Genomic DNA, 25,000 nt, shown 5'->3' with positions numbered 1-25,000 from the left:
TACTGAAAAGTTTCAACTTTTTTTATAACTAAAACACAGCTAAACTATCCACTTAATAACGTGTGTATATACTCTTGATTCGAGGGTTGTAAATAATGGAAATGTGCAATCATGCAACCTCATTGGCCAGCTGTTGAAAAATTCTCTGGCTAGTTGCAAATATGAAGCCTAATTGGCACTGTTGATGGTGATGGCAACGGAAGATTGTGACGTCGTCTGGTGGTGACGTCGTTAGGTGGTGAGGTCAGAAGGTATTGACGTCATGAGACGATAACGTCGGAACGTGGTGACGTCAAAAGGTATAAACGTCATAAAGTGGTGACGTCAGACGTGCGTCAGGGCTAATTACATTATTTTCATTAGTCTGTCTTAAAAACTCAATTAGAATTTTAATTAGTTTATTAGTTTAATTAGTTAACTCTCACTTGTCGATGCGTCTGACAGCTACGCTTTTATTAGTCTCGGGTCAAGGCTGTCAAATGTTTCTAGTTTTTTCGTTGATTGTTGAATATTTCTTATATTTATTTAGTTTTTGATTGCTGTGAACGCAGTGGATGATGTGGAGGAGTTCTGGTGAACGCAGTGGGTGATGTGGAGGAGTTCTGGTGAACGCAGTGGGTGATGTGGAGGAGTTCTGGTGAACGCAGTGGGTGATGTGGAGGAGTTCTGGTGAACGCAGTGGGTGATGTGGAGGAGTTCTGGTGAACGCAGTGGGTGATGTGGAGGAGTTCTGGTGAACGCAGTGGGTGATGTGGAGGAGTTCCGGTGAACGCAGTGGGTGATGTGGAGGAGTTCTGGTGAACGCAGTGGGTGATGTGGAGGAGTTCCGGTGAACGCAGTGGGTGATGTGGAGGAGTTCTGGTGAACGTAGTGGGTGATGTGGAGGAGTTCCGGTGAACGCAGTGGGTGATGTGGAGGAGTTCTGGTGAACGCAGTGGGTGATGTGGAGGAGTTCCGGTGAACGCAGTGGGTGATGTGGAGGAGTTCTGGTGAACGCAGTGGGTGATGTGGAGGAGTTCCGGTGAACGCAGTGGGTGATGTGGAGGAGTTCCGGTGAACGCAGTGGGTGATGTGGAGGAGTTCCGGTGAACGCAGTGGGTGATGTGGAGGAGTTCTGGTGAACGCAGTGGGTGATGTGGAGGAGTTCCGGTGAACGCAGTGGGTGATGTGGAGGAGTTCTGGTGAACGTAGTGGGTGATGTGGAGGAGTTCCGGTGAACGCAGTGGGTGATGTGGAGGAGTTCTGGTGAACGCAGTGGGTGATGTGGAGGAGTTCCGGTGAACGCAGTGGGTGATGTGGAGGAGTTCTGGTGAACGCAGTGGGTGATGTGGAGGAGTTCCGGTGAACGCAGTGGGTGATGTGGAGGAGTTCCGGTGAACGCAGTGGGTGATGTGGAGGAGTTCCGGTGAACGCAGTGGGTGAGGTGGAGGAGTTCCGGTGAACGCAGTGGGTGATGTGGAGGAGTTCCGGTGAACGCAGTGGGTGATGTGGAGGAGTTCTGGTGAACGCAGTGGGTGATGTGGAGGAGTTCCGGTGAACGCAGTGGGTGATGTGGAGGAGTTCTGGTGAACGTAGTGGGTGATGTGGAGGAGTTCCGGTGAACGCAGTGGGTGATGTGGAGGAGTTCTGGTGAACGCAGTGGGTGATGTGGAGGAGTTCCGGTGAACGCAGTGGGTGATGTGGAGGAGTTCTGGTGAACACAGTGGGTGAGGTGGAGGAGTTCTCGTGAACGCAGTGGGTGATGTGGAGGAGTTCTGGTGAACGCAGTGGGTTATGTGGAGGAGTTCTGGTGAACGCAGTGGGTGATGTGGAGGAGTTCTGGTGAACGCAGTGGGTGATGTGGAGGAGTTCTGGTGAACGCAGTGGGTGATGTGGAGGAGTTCTGGTGAACGCAGTGGGTGATGTGGAGGAGTTCCGGTGAACGTAGTGGGTGATGTGGAGGAGTTCCGGTGAACGCAGTGGGTGATGTGGAGGAGTTCCGGTGAACGCAGTGGGTGATGTGGAGGAGTTCCGGTGAACGCAGTGGGTGATGTGGAGGAGTTCTGGTGAACGTAGTGGGTGATGTGGAGGAGTTCCGGTGAACGCAGTGACACAAAATAAAGTGCTCCAACTAAGCTGGAAATTTGTCTAAACCTGATCCATCCTGCTGTTGCTGCTTGTTTGATGGTCTCGAGGAGGAGCTAGAGAGCGAGTAGACAGACAGACATATATATAGATATGTAGAAAGGGAGAGGAAGAAGACAGGTAAAACAGACTTACATATAGAAACATAATTACACCAATTTTGACATTGATTCTAAATGACGACAGGGGCCTCGCGGCTGAGTGAACAGCGCTATGGGGTCGCAGTCGTAATGACCCGGGTTCCATTCTCGGCGGAGGCGGAAACAAATAGGCAGAGTTTCTTTCACCCTGATGCGGCTGTTCATCTAGCAGTAAATAGATACCTGAGAGTTAGACAGCTGCTACGGGCTGCTTCCTGGGAATGTGTGTGTGTGAATGTGTAAGAGAGAAATATATGTAGTAGACATAATAGAGGAAAAATAGATTGCCTAGAAAAACGGGGTCCAACAGCTAATAGCTCTATTCTGCAGACACAAATAGTAAGTACGACAATTAGCATCATATTAATTAAAACAACAAAATTAATATTGTCTATCTGCCAACGCAGGATTTGAAGGCGTTTAAGTTGCTGGAAATCTTGAGAGAAAAGCATCCTATTTTCCATCCCGGGAGGCTGCATCTCGCGGATGAGGATGCTGAAGGGTGTTTACATAGTTATTAAGCAGACTATCCTCCCTTAATGTTGGTATTTATGGCAACCATTTGGGAAAATGTACATAAAAGGACTGTTGGACCACCCCAAAAGTTAAGGGTTTGGACCCCTCTGAGTTAGAATAAATGACATAATAAAAAATTGAAAAGTATCTAAAGAAAATAAACCTAATCGGCCTATGTGAAAGAAAGGAATTGTATGCCTAACATAAGCTATCTTAAGCTTAATTTAGTATATATTATATACTAAATTATATATATATATATATATATATATATATATATATATATATTGCTCAGAGATTTGATTATTAATTTCAAAGAAGGCACGAAATTTTTTTTCTATAACTCTTTTAGCATATATATATATATATATATATATATATATATATATATATATATATATATATATATATATATATATATATATATATATATATATATGAGAAAAGTTTTTTTCGTGCCTTCTTTGAAATTAATAATCCAATCTCTGAACATTGTTGCTGCAACAGTCCATTTGTTGCCTCTCATAAGTGCAATAATTTCTGGAGGAAAGTTTGATAAAAAAATTAATAAAGCCTACAACATCCCTCAACAACTCAATACAACTGGGAACAAATTTTGTATTTTCGAAACAATTTCCAAAGTCGCCAATAATTGTATTGAATAAGAAGATGTATTGCCACCCACCAAAATATTTTTGTTCCCTGAATTGAAGGGAACTTTTCCTCAGAGATTAGAGTTCCTGTTTGTGCTTGCGGGTTCCGTCACACGAGCAATTAAAACTTTACTCGCTGGATTTGCCAATCCAGTGTTTACAGCCGGCGTCTACCTTCACCAAGGCACGATTGGCGAAGCGGTCTCCGATTTGGCTTAAAATACGCGAATCGTTGACCAAAACCTGCCTACTGCTACCTAGTCACTGACAGACAGTCAGATGGTTTGTCAGACATATAGCTACATACACGTAAATAAATATATAGATAGTGAGATATATACATACATACAGAGACAGATAGACACCTAACCAGGCCAACAGATAGACAAACCGACAGAGAAAACGTAAATAGGAATAAGAGAAACTACGTACAAAAGCTTTTGTCTCATTCGAGGAAGATCCTCTCTTGTTTACACTCGATCTTTTATTTATTTAACCCTCGTTGGAAGCAAGTGATCCCATGCCTATGTTACCCGACTTTGCAGGGGGACTGATCTGGGGTACGGAATGGACATAGAGTAATCATGATCTGCTAAAGTTCAATGCTTTAAGAAATATTTGCATTAATAGAGCCCCTCCCATGCGATTTTGTGGATTTCAATGATAGTATTAATATTTTTTGTCTGAGAGTCCAGTAGAGTTATTTGAGTGCTTCTTATTAAATTTCCAAGAGAAGGGAAGGGATATGAGTGGGTGATGGGATGAACGAAACATATATATATATATATATATATATATATATATATATATATATATATATATATATATATATATATATATATATATATATATATATATATGTCGTACCTAGTAGCCAGAACGCACTTCTCAGCCTACTATACAAGGCCCAATTTGCCTAATAAGCCAAGTTTTGATGAAATAATTGTTTTTCGACTACCTAACCTACCTAACCTAACTTAACCTAACTTTTTCGGCTGCCTAACCTAACCTAACCTATAAAGATAGGTTAGGTTAGGTTAGGTAGGGTTGGTTAGGTTCGGTCATATATCTACGTTAATTTTAACTCCAATAAAAAAAAGATTAACCTCATTCCTAATGAAATGGGTAGCTTTATCATTTCATAAGAAAAAAATTAGAGAAAATATATTAATTCAGGAAAACTTGGCTAATTAGGCAAATCGGGCCTTGCATAGTAGGCCAAAAAGTGCGTTCTGGCTACTAGGTACGACATATATATATATATATATATATATATATATATATATATATATATATATATATATATATATATATATATATATATATATATGTGTGTGTGTGAAAACTTCCTGCTTCAGTGAAGAAAAACTTAAGAAATATCGAGAAGATTCGTGCCAGAATCATAACTCTAAAATATTTTGTAGTTTACAATGAAATATGTTTAAAGTCTGTTACCAGAATATACTAATAACCAGAAACAACGAATACATCTTGGTTGTTATATTGAATCCTATATTAATTCCCACCATCTTGTACTCTTTTATATAGGGAAGGGTTCAAATCCCCTGAAATAATTGTGTCATCCTTTTCTTTATAATCTATACATGGTATAACATTAGGATAACGTCTAACGAATAGGATCTAATGTCTTATTACTAACGATTCAATATATGAATCCTGGAATCCCAATTCACATTATCAAAGGACATTTATTCATTGGTTTATTGGTTTAAAATCTCTGCTCGGTGACATAACCGGATTCCCTTTGCATTCAGATTAGCATTTTCAAAGTTTTTCAAATAAAATTAGGTCCTCAGGCCCAGCCAGACAGATATACAGACTCAAAGAGATATAATGTTTCAGGCAAACAAACAGACAGACAGACAGAAAGACAGATAGGTAGAAAGACAGATAGGTAGATATATATATATATATATATATATATATATATATATATATATATATATATATATATATATATATATATATATATATAAATGTCAGTGCTCACAAATATAAAATCTGCTTAAATATATGTGAACAGAAAACCAACCAAAATATATTATTAATTCACATTAAATTCACATTCACAAAGTTCTCTTTCACTTTCAGTTAGAAAGTGACTTTCTCACATTCCTAAAAAGCTTGTCTTCAGTTTTCGGAGATTAAGTTTCAATGGTTTCATTGTTTTTCTAATATTTTCGTTGCATGCTCATATTTTGTGAGAATTAATTTTTTTTCTGATTCCGGATTATCAGAAATATAATCTTTCTCGGTTTGTTTTATATCCAATATACGTTCTCGGGTTTATGGTAAATGCGTCAGATTTTCATTAATAAATTCTTGTTTTATCTTGTTACAAATTCCTTGCTGTTCCAAGCCCATTGTAAACCTTGATTTGTGTCAATTAATTTTCACTGTGTGTGTGGTGTGTGTGTGTGTGTGTGTGTGTGGTGTGTGTGTGTGTGTGTGTATGTGTATGTATGTGTGTGTGTGTGTGTGTGTGTGTGTATGTGTGTGTGTGTGTGTGTGTGTGTGTGTGTGTGTGTGTGTGTGTGTGTGTGTGTGTGTGTGTGTGTGTGGCTCTTCACTCAATACTCTCACCTAGAATTAATGTTCGTGTACGGCTTTTTCATCTGCCGAGAGAGAGAGAGAGAGAGAGAGAGAGAGAGAGAGAGAGAGAGAGAGAGAGAGAGAGAGAGAGAGAGAGAGAGAGAGAGAGAATCCCAGTTAATATGAGGATGAGGTTAAGTTCCTCTCGAGTAAATTACTAACAAGATGAGTTGAGCCACTAGTAGCCTTTGCAAGTGACTTAAAACTTTACAATTTGTTTATTGATAGAAATGGCACTTGAAACCCAAACCCAGTGTGCAGAATATCCAAGTATAACATAAGTTCAACATTGAGGACGATATTCGTTGATATTCTGCCCACTGGGAAGAAAGTCCCAAGAATCACACTAATAAATTAGATTAACATACGAAAAGAAAGACATAATTTTTTGTGTGAAACGAGGCAATTAATTTTTAGTAAAAAATTACCTTCTGGCTTTGTTGGTAAATAGAGTGAATTCTTGTCATTGTGCAGAAGATCATGTTACCCATGTCATCTGTGTAAGACTGGAGATGAGTCTAGTCTTACACATATTTACTAGCTACACACATATATACTAATTACACCATGTGTTGACTAGTATATATGACTGCCCTGTGTCACACCATGTGAAGAATATCAGAGAGACTGTTTCGCAATGCTGTATGACTCCATTTTCCATCTGAATGCACCACAATATATTTTTCCAATGTCTGTCTGTTCGCCTTTTCAAGGTCAGTGTTGTAAGATTTTAGAATTCGAATGCAACGCACCTGTACATATACTTGAGAAGGAAAATTCGAACACTCGATCATCAAGAGTAATTTGAAGATTTACAATATTCGATCACCCAGAGCTGTTTAGGGGGAAATTGAATTGCAAACCAACAAACGTATTGGAAATTGGAGTTCTGTATGCTCTATGTCTTAGGGTGGATGACATAACAATGGAACTATGAAGAGTAGTCTACGTTCTCAACTCACAATCAAGGATTGTGAGTTGAGGATGGAACGCGACTCACAATCCTTCCCGGAAAGGATAGAAATGATTGGTTAAGTTTGACCAGACGACACACTAGAAGGTGAAAGGACGACGACGTTTCGTTCCGTCCTGGACCATTCTCAAGTCGACTTGAGAATGGTCCAGGACGGACCGAAACGTCGTCGTCCCTTCACCTTCTAGTGTGTGGTCTGGTCAACTTACTTTAGCCAAGTTATTGTGACTACTCGCCTGCATTGATGAAGTTTTCCTGTTCACCTGGCAGCCAAATAATAAGTCTCTGGGAGTCAGACAACTGTTGTGGGCTGTATTCTGTGGTAAGCTAGGTCACTAGGTGGCCTCAGGTGGACCTGATGAGTGTATTAATACAGGTTTCCTGTCCTTGAAAACGGGAGATTTAATTAGGTGAATATGTGCATCATTAACCAGATGGAGCCGTGAGCCCAGGTGTGTTTGCAACTAATTAGGGACCTGGTGGGAAGGAACGACTTTCCTCGTTAAGGCTGGTGTGTTTTTTCTTGTTTGTGTGATTATTTTAACACACTCGTGTATACTCACATTCACATGCAACCACAAACATGCATACAAATATACATGCACACATACACATGCGCAAAACCAAACGTGCATAGGTACACATGCGCAAAGCAAATTCATGCACGCACCCTCGCTCACACACACACACACACACACATTCACACACACACACACTTGTGTGTGTGTGTGAGAGCCTTTCTGGATTTGTGCATTTGATGCATCACGCTATTGTGATTTCTGTGTGTTACTACAAGAAGTAGTTGTCGAATCTCTCAATTCATAAACTAATCTGCAAATACTCAACTAATCCCCGAATTACAGAGTCGTAATTCCGGTTAATGTATAACGCATCAACAGGCCCAATGTTGTGGTAAGAGTTAATTAATGCTCGGAGTGTTCTTTCTTTGCAGTATGTTTTGTGTTGTGTATTTGCCGGAGGTGTCTTAAACTACAGCTCACACTCTCAAAAGCTTTATTCTCAAGATCTGGCCCAGATAACGTATTCTTGCCAAAAAGTTTATGAAATAAATTGGCTTTAATTGAGACGCAGCTTAACCCGTTCGAGCCTCGACGTAACTTAACCCGTCCGAGGCAAGACGTAACTTAACCCGTCCGAGCCAAGACGTAACTTAACCCGTCCGAGGCAAGACGTAACTTAACCAGTCCGAGCCAAGATGTAACTTAACCCGTCCGAGCCAAGACGTAACTTAACCAGTCCGAGGCAAGATGTAACTTAACCCGTCCGAGCAAAGACGTAACTTAACCCGTCCGAGCCAAGACGTAACTTAACCCGTCCGAGCCAAGACGTAACTTAACCCATCCAAGCCAAGACGCAGCGTAAACACGAGCTAACCAAGACGTAGTCAGCGGTAAAATCAGAGAAGGACGGTACCTGGTCGACGGCTGGCTGAGGTTGGCACCGCTAGCAGGCCTCAGTGCTCCCGTTACTGCTGCAGTGAGCGGATGTGTGAGAGAGAGTGCGTCAGTGTGCTCCCCCTCTGGTGATATACGCATCTCTCCGCTCTCTAGTCCCTATACCCCGATATACCCCTCGCTAACAATACGCAATCCCTACGATGATGAAGAGAGAAGAGTGATGCCAGGAGCAAGTATATGGAGAAATTATTTAATTCCCTCTATCAACTTGTTACAAAAACGTTATAATATGATGACCGTTGAATTTGTATAGTTTTTCGTTTATCTCAATAAACTTTGTGTCTATAGGGATATGGAGACGCAAAACGTGCTGATGTAGATACATAGACGTGGTCTTGATGGTGTTAATTACACAGAGATGGAAAAATAAAGTGAAGTGGGGCATTGATATTTTCAAGAATAATCGATAGACTCTCAAGGAAATTTTTACAAGCGCATCAGAACTCGAAGTGATGAGCTGGGTGATAATGGGCTCTATTGAGTGACAGGGAGGGCAGCCCTGTGACAGGGAAGGAAGACTTGTGACAGGGAGGGCAGATTTGTGACAGGAAATGCAGCCCCTGTGATATGTAGGCCAACGCCGTGACGGACAGAAAAGCAACTGTGTAACAGAAAGAGAGTCCTGTGACAGAAAGTCAGCCTCGTGACAGAAAGTAAGCGTTACGCCAGAAAGACAGCTTGGTAACACGAGGCAGCCCTGTGACACAGAAGCACCAATGTAGCAGACACATTGCCTGATGCATTAATGATTTCTTATGTGGATAAAGGAAGACTTTAAGACTTGAGGCAACTAGGTGACCCCCCACGATCCGCCGCCAGCATGCACTTTTGGTTCTATCTAGCAAGCGCCCTACCGTTAGGTAAGTCCCTCGCCTAAATCATAATTTTTTCCCCACGGGTTTTAAAAGCGTATTGAAAGATTTCGCTTGTATTTAACAGCTGGTTCTTGCATTTAACAGCTGGTTCTTACATTTAACAGCTGGTCCTTGCATTTAACAGCTGGTCCTTGCATTTAACAGCTGGTTCTTGCATTTAACAGCTGGTTCTTGACCACAGGTGACCTATCTGTGGTCAAGGGTGTTTCAAACACAAATGTTCGTCGAAACTACAACTGATTTTTTCTCCTTACATTGTGACTGTAAATCGGGCAACTACAGCTGTTTTTCGAATGATACAAGTGCTTCATATACACCTGTACGTTTTAATAACAGTTGTTTACATCTGTTCCTTGTACGTGATACATGGCAGTTATAAATGTATATTAAAGGTGCTTCCTTCTAGCATGTCACAGCTGTCGAAGTAGACTATGGTTCATTATAGCTGCCTGAGTACACTACGGTATATTACAGCTGTCTAGACTATGGTATATTACAACTGTCTAGACTATGGTATATTACAGCTGTCTAGACTATGGTATATTACAGCTGTCTTGACTACGGTATATCACAGCTGTTTATATATCCTGGTTGCTCCCATTATAACGAAGTTCAGTCCGTTCGGTACATGTTCCACTCCGTCAATAATAGAACTGTTTGGTTTGAATTACAAAACATACGAAGCCAATCAACCCAGCTACGCTATCACGGCCGAGGCATGGAAATCGTTAGTATTACGGTGCTATAATGTTTACTAATGGGTCGTGTTTTTCACGAATTGGCCAATTCCGTAAGAAATGCGACGAATTTGGAGAGAGGACGGGGTTTTACTCAGTTGGTCCTTGTATATCGTAAAACCTAAGAACATAAAAACAAAATAGGAATTTAGGTAACTGCAGAGGGCCTATTGGCCCCATACGAGGCAGCTCCTATTTTTAATCACCCAATTCCATTCTAGCTTATGTGGGTGTTCCGTTTATATCGTGAGTCTTTCGTGTAATATCATAAGGTGTTCTGCACATATTTGCAGATGTTCCGGGCATGTGTTACTGGACGAACTGCGGGTGTTTCTGATCTGACACCTGATCTTTTCCAATATAGGAAAAATATTACTACAACAATTTTTTTTTCCTGATAAATTTTGAATAATCATATATATTTTTTTAATTTGGAGGTGGTGGGGAATTCGTAAGTCTTATGTCTTCAAGACATAACTATCTTTATTTCCAGTAGAGATGGATTGCGTTACAGAATTAAAAAGTAAATATTACATATTTAGCAATATGGGAATAAGAAAGCCATTAACCTTCAAGAGATATTATTGCCCTCAAGACATTACTTACCTTTATTTACAGTTAGTTAAGAAGATTATTAAATACAAAAATAAGGTTACCGACTTTATTAGCAAGAAGGACATCAGATAGCCACCTGTGAGAGATTACACTCAAGTTGTAATTAAGGTAATGATGATATTGTGAGAGATTGTGAAGATAATGATGATATTGTGAGAGATTGTGAAGATAATGATGGTATTGTGAGAGATTGTGAAGATAATGATGATATTGTGAGAGATTGTGAAGATAATGATGATATTGTGAGAGATTGTGAAGATAATGATGATATTGTGAGAGATTGTGAAGATAATGATGATATTGTGAGAGATTGTGAAGATAATGATGATATTGTGAGAGATTGTGAAGATAATGATGATATTGTGAGAGATTGTGAAGATAATGATGATATTGTGAGAGATTGTGAAGATAATGATGATATTGTGAGAGATTATGATGCTGCTTCTTCATTACAGCTATGCGGCTGCCAGGATTACTTTGATGCGATTGTTATGGGTGTGTGGTTCTCTCGTTAGTGGTTCTCACGTTGCTGGTCCTTCATTGGTGGTTCCCTCGTTAGTGGTCTAATGTTATATAAACAAAGGCACTCATTTTTACTTTAACGTATCACAAAATACTTGTTATAAGTCAAGACGGTCAAGGCCATGGTTCCGGCCAGCTGGTAATTCATGTTTCAATAAGCCTCAATATGACAGCCCATTTTTTAAAGTAATTTTGGAGCGTGTCGTATATGGATAACTTCACTTATAGGAGTTTAAGCGTTCTGTCTCGTTCAGGCTGAAGGCTGAGCTTTGTATCGTTCTGCTACAGTGTGTGGGTGGTTGGGTGGATGTGTGGGTGTGGGTAGGTGTGTGTGTGTGTGTGTGGGTAGGTGTGTGTGTGGGTGTGGGTTTACTTACCTATTACCAATTAGTGCTTACCTAATAGTGTCTACAGGGAAGTGAGGTCTTGCTCTTGTTTGCCAGGTACAAGTCCTACTAGACTTGGTACCAGGTACAAGTCCTACTAGACTTGGTACCAGGTACAAGTCCTACTAGACTTGTACCTGTTATGTTTCAATGTAACTATTCTGACTTTCAAATTCTTTATAGAATCGGGGTTTAAAGTCCTGGATGGAGGTGGCTTCTACATCTTCCTCTGGTAGAACATTCCCCTTGTTAACTACTCGCACAGGGTACGAGTACTTTCTTTCGTCCGTTTGGACGAAAGAAAGCACACATAACGCATTAGAGGCGATTTTTAGGTCCCCTCCAATGCAGTTTTCATGTTATTTTACCCTACCACCCTCTCCATTTGTGTTTTGTTGCGTTTTATTCGATATTTAAAGGTTACAAGATGTACATTAGTTAATATAATGTTAATTTAAAGGTTATGGATCTCTTGGAGCTCCAACGTTTCCAGAGAGTAACCGAAGACGCAGCAAGCGTTTCCCCTTTGGATCGCCACACTGAGACGCTGAAACAAAACACTGACAGCCCTTGCGTTTCTGATATCGACGAATCTGGAACCCAATTCTTTGAGAAATCCCAAGGCACTCCTACCCCAGGTGCCATGCGTCTCAGACACTATGAAAACAAAGGCGTATTGACCTTCCAGTCGCCAGTACTTGATTGATTTTGCTGTTTCTTTGTGGTTGGTCTGTTTTATTAGCACCGAGGTGTGTGTTGGTGTCAGCCAGGGTGGATACACGTGTGTAGTCCCACACCAGCTGTCTGCCCCTCTTCCAGGCGTATATTGTGATGCCATCTGGGCGAAGTGCAGATGGTACTAAGCCGAAGTACATATTATATATATATAATTCAACAAATAAGTCGACCTTCTGAAATTATGGAGATAATTAAGGCGAGTTGAGAAAATTAATTATAAAAAGAGGTCCTAGATCGAGGAAGGCTTCGAAAAGTGGATTTGCCCGCCAGAGCGTCCCTAAAAAAGTTTCAGAACACTGTAAAAAAAAAATTAGTAAAGTCTGAAAAGTATATAATGATTCAATGACATAAAATTTCAGTTGGCGTTATATAAGTGTCGGCCAGAAGGGGGGGGGGCTGAAAACAGGGGTTTAGGTCCTATTTAACCCAGACAAAACAATAATTCAAATGAAAATAATATATAATTTGTTTTTAATATTTAAATAAAAAACGTCGTGTAAAATTATAGAATATATTTATATTACGGGAAAAGGACGAAAATATTTTTGCTTCGATAACTCAGTCTTCCGTGAATCGTCTTGGTCAAATAGTGAACAAGTCGATGTTCACTATTTACACAAGTCCATTCAGGGAAACTATTATCACTTCAAATGAACCTTAATAACCTGCTTCAGAGTCGTCTAGACGTTAATCCGACGCTCAGTAACCTGCTTCAGAGTCGTCTAGACGTTAATCCGACGCTCAGTAACCTGCTTCAGAGTCGTCTAGACGTTAATCCGACGCTCAGTAACCTGCTTCAGAGTCGTCTAGACGTTAATCCGACGCTCAGTAACCTGCTTCAGAGTCGTCTAGACGTTAATCCGACGCTCAGTAACCTGCTTCAGAGTCGTCTAGACGTTAATCCGACGCTCAGTAACCTACTTCAGAGTCGTCTAGACGTTATTCCGACGAAACGGAAGCGATTGGGGGTGTCACCCTGGCAGAGATAAACTAGGCACTAATGGCCTCCTGAGTTAATCAAATGAAGGACACTCTCTCCCCAGAGACCTCTGACCTCTGCACGCCCAAACAAACGCTTGTAGACTCTCAATAGCCCTATGTGCTCTCTGGCGCAGTCATCACACACCACAACTCCACTGGCACGGCTCAAGAGCACTGTCCACAGAGGAATGGCCGTGGACATTTAATATATGAGTGCTATCAGAGTGCCATTATATTAACGGAATGCTGCATCTCGCCCTAATGGGTACCTTCAGGAACCAGGGTATGATATAAATGGGTATATTATGTTTAGTTACTAAGAGATCTTGCCCAAATACAACATAGTGGGGCACCTTAGTGACATTTTGTGCCCAAATGTGCAGCAACAAAAATAAATAGTAAACCGATCGTGATTTAATGGTGGCAAAACTATTAGTAAAAACAGTCATTTAGTACCTTTGCTCCGTTCAGGTAATTGTCTTAATTCCAGTTACAATTTGACTCATCTAAAATGGCATGAGACCTAATAGCTCAAAGGCCAAATGGTTACTTACCATTATATTGCCCACTCAACTCATCTCGGGAGACAGAAAAATATGAGGACAATCAGGGGGTCATAACAACACCTTTCTGACCTTTGTGATCCGGTCACCAACGGTGCTAAAAGTCACTAAGCGACAAGTTGCTGCGCTTATTCCCTTTGCTTGTCGCTCGCTGATAACGCTTAGATGAGTGAGACCACTGGTGGGGTGTAGCCGTGGCCTAGACGGTGCTACACTCGCTCCAAGTGAGACCACTGGTAGGGTGTAGCCGTGGCCTAGACGGTGCTACACTCGCTCCAAGTGAGACAACTGGTGGGGTGTAGCCGTGGCCTAGACGGTGCTACACTCGCTCCAAGTGAGACAACTGGTGGGTGTAGCCGTGGCCTAGACGGTGCTACACTCGCTCCAAGTGAGACCACTGGTAGGGTGTAGCCGTGGCCTAGACGGTGCTACACTCGCTCCAAGTGAGACAACTGGTGGGGTGTAGCCGTGGCCTAGACGGTGCTACACTCGCTCCAAGTGAGACACCTGGTGGGTGTAGCCGTGGCCTAGACGGTGCTACACTCGCTCCAAGTGAGACACCTGGTGGGTGTAGCCGTGGCCTAGACGGTGCTACACTCGCTCCAAGTGAGACAACTGGTGGGGTGTAGCCGTGGCCTAGACGGTGCTACACTCGCTCCAAGTGAGACAACTGGTGGGGTGTAGCCGTGGCCTAGACGGTGCTACACTCGCTCCAAGTGAGACCACTGGTAGGGGTGTAGCCGTGGCCTAGACGGTGCTACACTCGCTCCAAGTGAGACACCTGGTGGGTGTAGCCGTGGCCTAGACGGTGCTACACTCGCTCCAAGTGAGACACCTGGTGGGTGTAGATGTCTGCTATACGGTATAAGGCTATACACTTGCTCATGTGCGTCATACACTGAAAGAGTTGTCTCTGCTGCGTCCTCTGCCGTGAAAGATTGATAACCTGACACACCGGATTTTTCATCAAGACAAATGACTTGAGAGAGAGAGAGAGAGAGAGAGAGAGAGAGAGAGAGAGAGAGAGAGAGAGAGAGAGAGAGAGAGAGAGAGAGGGAGAGAAAGGGAGAGAGAGAGAGAGGGAGAGAAACTCTCTCTCAAACATTTTTATTGCCAATGGAGGATATACCAGAACTATCTCCTCCGGTTTAATCCACAGAGACCTATCTCCTCCGGTTTGATAAAGCATTTGCTGGTCGAGCAGATATTGCAAATCTAATATTAGAAGAATATTTGTGTTAACACTCAGAGTGTAACTTTCTTTATTACGGTCCACGATAGACCTACAGGATTTATTTTTCAATTATTCCTCTACAAAGATTTCAAAATTACTAGAGATATCTATTTACATCAGTAATATTAGATATAGATAACACTCAAGAGCGTTTAACGTTTTGATTTTATTTCCTCAGTGACTTGGAATGAACGTGAAAATATATTATTTGACACATTCAGATAAACAGCATCAAGTTCAAGTATGTTTATTGAGACAAGACAAAAATACATCTCAAAGGGATAGAGTAGCTTAGGTTATTTCTAAACAGCATCTCAGGAGCTGTGGCTACGAGATCGCGACAGGAGGAAAAGGAAACATAGGATAAGAAACTTCGTCTAAAGTCCGGAAAACAATTGCCTATTCCGGATATTCACATCCGAAGATCTTCTGTCACATCCTTCAATACTAAAAAATCCGTCTCAGTGCAGTTAGCGTTTCGTCTTGAGCCGTCTTTCTTTCTCCTTTCTCCATGAGAAGGAGAGAGTACTGGACGCAGACATAATCTCACACAAAGACATGCATAGACCAGAATAGTCAACTTCCTTGTTGAGGAATCTTGGATTAATGAGATTTCCGAACCCCGATATTCAACCTTCGTGAGACCTATTCTCTAATATGCAGGCCCGGTATGCCACGCTCGTATTAAATGGGATAACTGAAACTTAAAAAAAAAGGGTCAAAAGACAATGCCACAAGGCTCGTTCCGGAGGTGAAGGGCTTGACCAACGGGGAATAGACCAAGGGAACTGGACTTCACCTCACTGTAAAAAAGAGGCGACAGGGAGGGACATGATAACGACATATATGATTCTAAAAGGAATTGACAAGATAGACAAAGCAGCATGTTCCAAGCTTGGAAGAAAAGTACGATAGACACAGATATGAAATGGAAACCCGTATGAGCTATCAGTAAGTGGAATAGGTTAAAAACAAAGTCACTGAAGCTAACCCAATACAAAAATTATAGATGAAATAAGGAAAAACGTGAGAAATGAGTCAATTTCATTAATCTAAGAATATTGAGAAGGCGGGACTAGGAGCCGAGCTTCACCTCACAATGTGGTTGTGTATGTTTGTGTGAATGTTTGTGTGTGTGTGTGTGTGTGTGTGTGTGTGTGTGTGTGTGTGTGTGTGTGTGTGTGTGTGTGTGTGTGTGTGTGTGTGTGTGTGTATGTGTGTGTGTGTGTGTGTGTGTGTGTGTGTATGTGTGTGTGTGTGTGTGTATGTGTGTGTGTGTGTGTGTGTGTGTGTGTATGTGTGTGTGTGTGTGTGTGTGTGTGTGTGTGTGTGTGTGTGTGAGAGCGTGCGCGTTTTTTTTTTAAGTGAACAACAGCTATGACACTTTTAAACCTGTCATTGCCCCTCAATAGTGCTGATGGTGGAAGATGTCGACAGCCAAAGTGCTCTGGCCCAAAACAACTGACGCCCCTCGGCCCATACAGCTTGCAATAAATGGACAGGTTGCACTTATTGTAATAAGTGCAATCTGTCCGTCGGGTCCCTAACCCCGACTACAGCGGTTGTCGGTGACCGATAACTGTTAAGGATCAAAAACGTTTAGGACCTAACAATGAGAGCGACGTGGGGCTTCAGGACCGTATTCAGAGACCAGTTCCTATATCCAGAGATCCGGTTCCTATATCGGCTTTCCAGAAATAAATATGGATTATAGTTTCAGTGAAGATGATCAGTAATGTTGTGGAAGCATTCTTGGAACAGAGAGAGAGAGAGAGAGAGAGAGAGAGAGAGAGAGAGAGAGAGAGAGAGAGAGAGAGAGAGGGAGAGAGAGGGAGAGAGAGAGAGGAAGGGGCAGAGAGAGAGAGAGAGAGAGAGAGAGAGAGAGAGAGAGAGAGAGAGAGAGGGAGAGAGAGAGAGGAAGGGGCAGAGAGAGAGAGAGAGAGAGAGAGAGAGAGAGAGAGAGAGAGAGAGAGAGAGAGAGAGAGAGAGAGAGGGAGAGAGAGAGAGGAAGGGGCAGAGAGAGAGAGAGAGAGAGAGAGAGAGAGAGAGAGAGAGAGAGAGAGAGAGAGAGAGAGAGAGAGAGGGGGAGAGAGAGAGAGGAAGGGGCAGAGAGAGAGAGAGAGAAAGGGGCAGAGAGAGAGAGAGAGAGAGAGAGAGAGAGAGAGAGAGAGAGAGAGAGAGAGAGAGAGAGAGAGAGAGAGAGAGGGAGAGAGGCTGATCGAAAGACACAGACGAATTGAGTTAGGTAGGAACAAAGTACAAGAGAGTGAGCGCACTTGTGTCCTGATTCCTTCTCAAAGACTTGGGATTTGAGATCATGAAATTTTCTTATCAGGTTAAGGTGGTTCTCAGGTGCTGAGTGTATTACTCTTGTCGCCTCCGACGCGATTCTGTACTTAGAATATGTTTCTTCCGTGTCTTCCAATCCTTAGGGTGTGTGTGTGTGTGTGTGTGTGTGTGTGTGTGTGTGTGTGTGTGTGTGTGTGTGTGTGTGTGTGTGTGTGTGTGTGAGAGTATAGGCCTCTAATAACCTATAGGTGTTGACATAACTTTACATTCCAGTTCAAGCACTAGCTCTCTATCCCCGCCTTTTCCCCTTCTGATTCAGGAAAATGCAATAATTTTCATCGTAATTCTCGTCGCAGAGAGAGAGAGAGAGAGAGAATGAGAGAGAGAGAGAGAGAGAGAGAGAGAGAGAGAGAGAGAGAGAGAGAGAGAGAGAGAGAGAGAGAGAGAGAGAGAGAGAGAGAGAGAGAGAGAGAATATAATTAGAATATCAACAGTAAAAATAATTAACAAAATTAGGAAGTAATTATATAAACAAAATTTAAGTTATATTAAAAAAAACTATCTTAAATGATTACAGTAAGATTAACAAGCAATGCAGGGTAGGGGAGAGAGGAGAAAAATTAGGAGTTTGAACACGTATGTGGAGCTGTGTGAATATTATGTTAATAGGTATCCTTCGAAACGAAGAGTTGAAATGCAAAATTACCTTACCCGAGGTAATGTTTATTTTCTAAATATGAGTATGAAGATGTGTATGTGTGTGTGTGTGTGTGTGTGTGTGTGTGTGTGTGTGTGTGTGTGTGTGTGTGTGTGTGTGTGTGTGTGTACTCACCTAATTGTGCTTGTGGGGGTTGAGCTTTGGCTCTTTGGTCCCGCCTTTCAACTGTCAATCAACTGGTGTACAGATTCCTGAGCCTACTGGGCTCTATCATATCTACATTTGTGTGTGTGTGTGTGTGTGTGTTTTAAAATGTGGTAACAAGTGTTTTGTGTGCTCTAGTTGCACACAGTAATACCTGCAAAGACTCAACTACGACTCTTGGATCCAAGAGTCCTAAAATCCAAGTCTTTGGATCCTACGACTCTTGGATCTATCTCAACACCCCAAAAAAAGACTGGGAGTGAATCATATGTTTCAGAAATTTCAACATTTTACCACCTGGATGTTGCTGACTGACTTTGCTTATGAGGTTCTGCCCGTCAGCACACTGTTGACACATAAATACCTAAAATATCTAACTAAACTTTGACTCTTGAACGCGTGAACTGCCTCAGATGACTGACGAACACACCTGGCAGATTAACTGTAAGAGTGAGCGTTTTCTTATTTGCCTCCGACTCTCTGAATTGCTCGCAGTAGGTGTATTTGTTTGTGAATGATTTTTTGCTATGTGTGTGTGTGTGTTTGGCTGCTTCGTATGTGTATATTTGAGTATGTGAATACATATGTTTGTATGTTATTGTTTGTTTAAATTTTTGTGTATGTTTCTTGCTTGATGTATGTCGTTTATGAATGTGTATGTCTGTCTTGCTCTTCGTATCTGCCTGTGTGTATAGACAGATACATACAGAAGTATGTATCATTCTGTATGAATGTCTCTGTCTTTCAGTCTGACTGTGTGTATATCTGTATCTGTCTGAATGTGTGCCTGTCTAGCTGTATGTCTCTTTATGTATATCCGTGTATATATCTCCCTCTGTATTTCTATGTATGTGTTTCTCCTTGTATGTTTCTATCTGTAAACCCTGACTGTTGTACGTGGAACATGTGATAACATACATCTAATCTCTCTCAAGAACAGATTCCTCCATCTTAATTCTCCCTCCAGTGAATATTACCCTATTTTTGCCTATGGGTTTAAGACGCTTTTATCGTGGGCTGGCGTCACCAAGATCTTCACTTAAGCTGGAATGACCCTGAAGATTTTCTTTGACACACTTAAGATTATTAATTCTTTGATTTTTGTAGTTTTCTTAACTTCTTCCTGTTTGTTATTTTCTTGCTTATTTTTCAATGACTTTATTAATTCGTTTGTTTTTCTTCATCGGTTTTAAGTCTGTTGTTTTGATCTGCGACTTACTTATTTTTTTATGTATTCGTGTGTTGGTTTTTTTATTAGTTGGGTTTTTGTTTTAAGAAAATGTATAGTTCCTGTACATTTTACAGCCTAAAAGCCTCAGAGCAGGCGAATCACAGTGACAAACACCTTTGATTCGTCATAACATTACAGGAAATTATTAAAAATCCTGCAGTCGCATGCTTATGCAACCCTGTCAAGCAACAAAGTTGGCGCTCATATCACACAATTCACAACACGTAATAATAAAACTCAGGAATTACGAGTGACCAAAGAGCAAAAAATTTGTTAAAGTATAATTATTGTTAATTAGCATTACGTCCTCATTGTGAGGTTATCAATATATTATAACCAATTCGTCATGAGCTTTACACCTAGATGCCACATAACCAATTCGTCATGCACACTACTTCTAGATAACACACAACCAATAATGAATAATAATATCCACAAAACAGACAAGTCACTACCCCTCATCTACACAATTCACACACATAATGAGTGAACCAATCACCGCCCCTGAAAACAAGGATTAACGACACGGATAAACTACGTTTCCTCAACTACCATCAAAATAGTCTAATTATCCCACAACATTTTTCTGTGGCGTCACATCTTGTTCCTTCAGTGCAGGCGATGAGTCACAATAACGTGGCTGAAGTATGTTGACCAGACCACACACTAGAAGTTGAAGGGACGACGACGTTTCGGTCCATCCTGGACCATTCTCAAGTCGATTGTGATTCACAATCGACTTGAGAATGGTCCAGGACGGACCGAAACGTCGTTGTTCCTTCAGTAACTGGGAATATGTGTATTAGAATGTGTATCTCATATGATCAAAAGTAACTCAGTTATGTCCTCTTAGCATTTAATACAAATTGATGAATCTCCTTCCACATGTTGATCTCGTTCACCAGATTCCTAGTGTACCCACAAACGACTATCTCCATAATTCCTGAGTTAATGAAAACATGGTTGTAATCCCCGTGGACTTTAATTGCATTTGAGCCATCAGTGGCAAACTCTGAGTGCATTGTGGTGATATCCTTACAATGTGCCCAAAGTTTGCCACTGCAATCATCATGAATTGATTAACATGATCTAACTGATCAACGTTATCAACATAACTTCATGAACCTTAACTAGTATACAAGATGAGATATAACACAAAAGCTTCACAGAAGCCTAAATTGCTCACCAGAGCCAAGACATCATTCCTAGTGATGATCACCAGCGCCAAGGCTGGTGATCAATTCATCACACTAGTGATGAATTGATCCACCAGCTTGAAGCCTCCAAGGCACAGTGCTCCACTTTGAACAAACCCTCTGAGTTTGTTGTTGTTGCTTTAGATTCAGCTACTTTGAACAAAATTTCCATGTAGCACAGGCTATAGTGATCCCGTACGCTCTGAGTCGTATCCATCTTAAGATTCCTCATGAATCTCCTGATTTCTTGCAGTTGAGTGTAAGAGGAACAGTTACTCTGCCTGGAACGTTGACATTCGCTTTTAACTGTCCCATTACTTTAGGGATATTTTTTTACTTCAACACAGTACGGCGAAGGTCAGTCTCCCAGTAGTTTTATCCTCACCAGAAGTAGGGGAAACTTTCTCATTTATTTATTTATTTATTTATATACAAAAAGGTACATTAGGTTTGTGAGAATACATAGCATAGTATTTACAATCTTGTAAAGCCATTAGAACGCGCAGCGTTGCGGGCAGAAACTCATTCACTGGCGTCACCTACTCTTGAAACATGATAGAGATTTAGGCATCAAAAGCCAGCTATTGCAATGCCTAAGCCGACGCAATATTTGACAACATTCTTCAAAGCTTTTGAAGAAATGTTAGAGAGTCATTCCACTCTGGAATACACCATACGGAGCCACTGTATTCAACCAGGACCGAGAATGCCTTCTGCTCCCCTTTGCAGCTTTCATAACAAATTTAAGATAGAATACAATTGTTGTGTTGTGCATTAGCAATTTGACTTGAAACATGAGGCAAATGGGAGCTTCACAATCTCTATCCACAGCCCATTACAATCCTCATGTCACGCACCATCACAACCGCCTGTATCACACCCAATCATAACTCCACTCCCACAAAGTCTGATTTATGATCGGTAAACTTCTATTTTATTGAGAGTTTGATGAGAAATATTTGTTGCTTCTGGTATTTAATAAAGCTTCAGCAGCGAGCGGCGTGAATTGATAAAAACAAAAGAATTTGGACTGAATTTTAATGCGCTTAATATATGTTTGGAATACATATTTGTTCATGTGTGTCTGTGTTTGTTTGTGGGTTTGATATGGTTCTGGGCACAAAGACCAATAGACACAGATGATTTGTATAGTGGATCTACAAACAGGTGCACCCACACACACAAACACACACACACATACACACACACACACACACACACACACACACACACACACACTCTTTGGTCTCGGGACCAAAGAGCCAAAACTCAACCCCCGCAAGCACAAATAGGTGAGTACACACACACACACACACACACACACACACACACACACACACACACACACACACACACACACACACACACACACACACACACATAAATACATACATACATACATACATACATACATACATACATACATACATACATACATACATACATGAAGAGATTATCATACTATAGGATTTTTCTCTGCCATTTTTAAGGACCCAAGATATATACTTTAAACTCTGGAAGCTTCTAAGTCAATGCATCTCCTTGTTTTGGAAACTTTAAATTGGCAGGTTATGCCAATGTGCCTTCAGCGTATCTGCCAACTAGAGAGCTTATGAGTTCTCTAAGAATTTCTCAGCTAAATTGGACCCCACAAAAGGCGTTTCTCTACATTTGTTAAATTCCAGCGAGGGATTAGTAAGTTTACATTTGTGTCTTGGTAGCTCTGTGGAGAAAGTTTACATTTGTGTCTTGGTAGCTCGGTGGAGAAAGTTTACATTTGTGTCTTGGTAGCTCTGTGGAGAATATGACATATGTTCTTATGTCTTGACAGTGTTCTTGGTATTAGAACACCTGTTTTTATGTCTTGACAGTGTTCTTGGTATTAGAACACCTGTTTTTATGTCTTGACAGTGTTGTTGGTATTAGGAAACCTGTTCTTTCCTGTCTTTTTCAGTTTGATTGAGATTATATAACAATTGTCCTTTTATCGTGTCAATATCCAAAACTTCGTTTATTTCCCTGTTATTTCCGTATGCAATGTCACCAGTTGCAATATATGCCGACAGTCTCCAGAGGTTATATAAAGGTTGTTAAAGTGTTCAGTGCAATAGTGCAAAGCTCAAGTGAATCGTCTTATTGTCACATGTCTTTTTATTGTAGGAATACCACTTGCAAGATGTGTTAGGGCACAGTTCATCCAAGTGAACTGTGCCGTATCATATCTGGTGCAGCATAGACTTCAACAGGAAGCTATAGATCCCCGGTTCATAATAAAATAGATATCGTGCTAGTTTTTTTACTCAGATGGGAATGGTAGTTTAATATGAGGGAGAAGATTCACAGCTACAACCGTGTGTATTAACGAGGCTCTACATATCATAGAGGCTCTATATATCATAGAGGCTCTATATATCATAGAGGCTCTATATATCATAGAGGCTCTATATATCATAGAGGCTCTACATATCATAGAGGCTCTATATATCATAGAGGCTCTATATAGTATGACATGATTGTATCATACTGAGATATGTGGACTTTATTAAGATTATATAATATCTGGTTGTCTTCCTAATAGGGAAGAAATGAATTTGATGATTAACGTTTAATGGCTGAAGTTTGCTCATTAGGATTAGCGAGTGTGTGTGCATGTGTGTGTGTGCGTGTGTGTGTGTGTGTGTGTGTGTGTGTGTGTGTGTGTGTGTGTGTGTGTGTGTGTGTAATCACCTAGTTGTGTTTGCGGGGGTTGAACTCTGGCTCTTTGGTACCGCCTCTCAACTGTCAATCAACTGGTGTACCGATTCCTGAGCCTACTGGGCTCTATTATATTTACATTTGAGACTGTGTATGGAGTCAGCCTCCACCACATCACTTCCTAAAGCATTCAATTTGTGTACTAATATGACACTAAAAAGATTCTTTCTAATGTCTGTATGGCTCATTTGGGCATTCAAATTCCACCTGTGTCCCCCAAGTGCGTGTGGCCCTTGTGTTAAATAATCTATCTTTATCTACCCTGACAATTCCTTTGAAAATCTTGTATGTGGTGAACATGTCCCTCCTACCTCTTCAGTCTTCCAGCGACGTGAGGTTAAATTCCTGTAGTCTCTCCTCGTAGCTCATACCCTTCAGTTCGGGTACTAGTCTGGTGGCAAACCTTTGAACCTTTTCCAGTTTAGTATTGTCTCTCCCCCTCCCCCCAAGACCCTCTAGGATTACGGGTGGGAGTTAGGGGCTTGTGTTTGTGTGTGTGTGTGTGTGAGTGTGTGTGTGTGTGAGTGTGTGTGTGTGTGTGTGTGTGTGTGTGTGTGTGTGTGTGTGTGTGTGTGTGTGTGTGTGTGTGTGTGTGTGTGTGTGTGTGTGTGTGTGTGTGTGTGTGTGTGTGTGTGTGTGTGTGTATGTGTGTGAGTGTGTGTGTGTATGTGAGTGTGTGTGTGTGTGTGTGTGTGTGTGTGTGAGTGTGTGTGTGTGTGTGTGTGTGTGTGTGTGTGTGTGTGTGTGTGTGTGTGTGTGTGTGTGTGAGTGTGTGTGTGTGTGTGAGTGAGTGTGTGTGTGTGTGTGTGTGTGTGTGTGTGTGTGTGTGTGTGTGTGTGTGTGTGAGTGTGTGTGTGTGTGTGTGTGTGTGTGAGTGTGTGTGAGTGTGTGTGTGTGTGTGTGTGTGTGTGTGTGTGTGTGTGTGTGTGTGTGTGTGTGTGTGTGTGGTAAAGATTAGTTCAAAGACGTCCCATTGTGTGTAGCAGATTGTGAGAAGCACCTCATTGTGTTCATAGAGTACAAGGCATCCCCTGGTGTATAACACAGTGTGAGAGGCATCCCCTGGTGTATAACACAGTGTGAGAGGCATCCCCTGGTGTATAATACAATGTGAGAGGCATCCCCTGGTGTATAACACAGTGTGAGAGGCATCCCCTGGTGTATAACACAATATGAGAGGCATCCCCTGGTGTATAACACAATGTGAGAGGCATCCCCTGGTGTATAACACAGTGAGAGAGGCATCCCCTGGTGTATAACACAGTGAGAGAGGCATCCCCTGGTGTATAACACAATGTGAGAGGCATCCCCTGGTGTATAACACAGTGTGAGAGGCATCCCCTGGTGTATAACTCAGTGTGAGAGGCATCCCCTGGTGTATAACACAGTGTCAGACGCATCCCCTGGTGTATAACACAGTGTGAGAGGCATCCCCTGGTGTATAACACAGTGTGAGAGGCATCCCCTGGTGTATAACAGTGTCAGAGGCATCCCCTGGTGTATAACAGTGTGAGAGGCAT

General features: G+C 41.6%; 1 protein-coding gene across 1 annotated transcript in view; it reads left to right on the top strand.

Moving 5' to 3' along the window:
• Window positions 1-8,509: 8,509 nt before the first annotated feature.
• LOC123756226 (zwei Ig domain protein zig-8) overlaps window positions 8,510-25,000 on the top strand; it is a 109,815-nt gene continuing 93,324 nt past the window's right edge. The window contains exon 1 of the mRNA XM_069305513.1: window positions 8,510-9,357. Within this exon, the coding sequence (XP_069161614.1) occupies window positions 9,318-9,357 (40 nt within the window). The 5' untranslated portion in view covers window positions 8,510-9,317. The remainder of the gene's footprint in view (window positions 9,358-25,000) is intronic.

Source organism: Procambarus clarkii, chromosome 55 (genome assembly GCF_040958095.1).
Source record: "Procambarus clarkii isolate CNS0578487 chromosome 55, FALCON_Pclarkii_2.0, whole genome shotgun sequence".
Classification (NCBI taxonomy): domain Eukaryota; kingdom Metazoa; phylum Arthropoda; class Malacostraca; order Decapoda; family Cambaridae; genus Procambarus; species Procambarus clarkii.
This window is presented reverse-complemented; position numbering and strand designations above follow the sequence as displayed.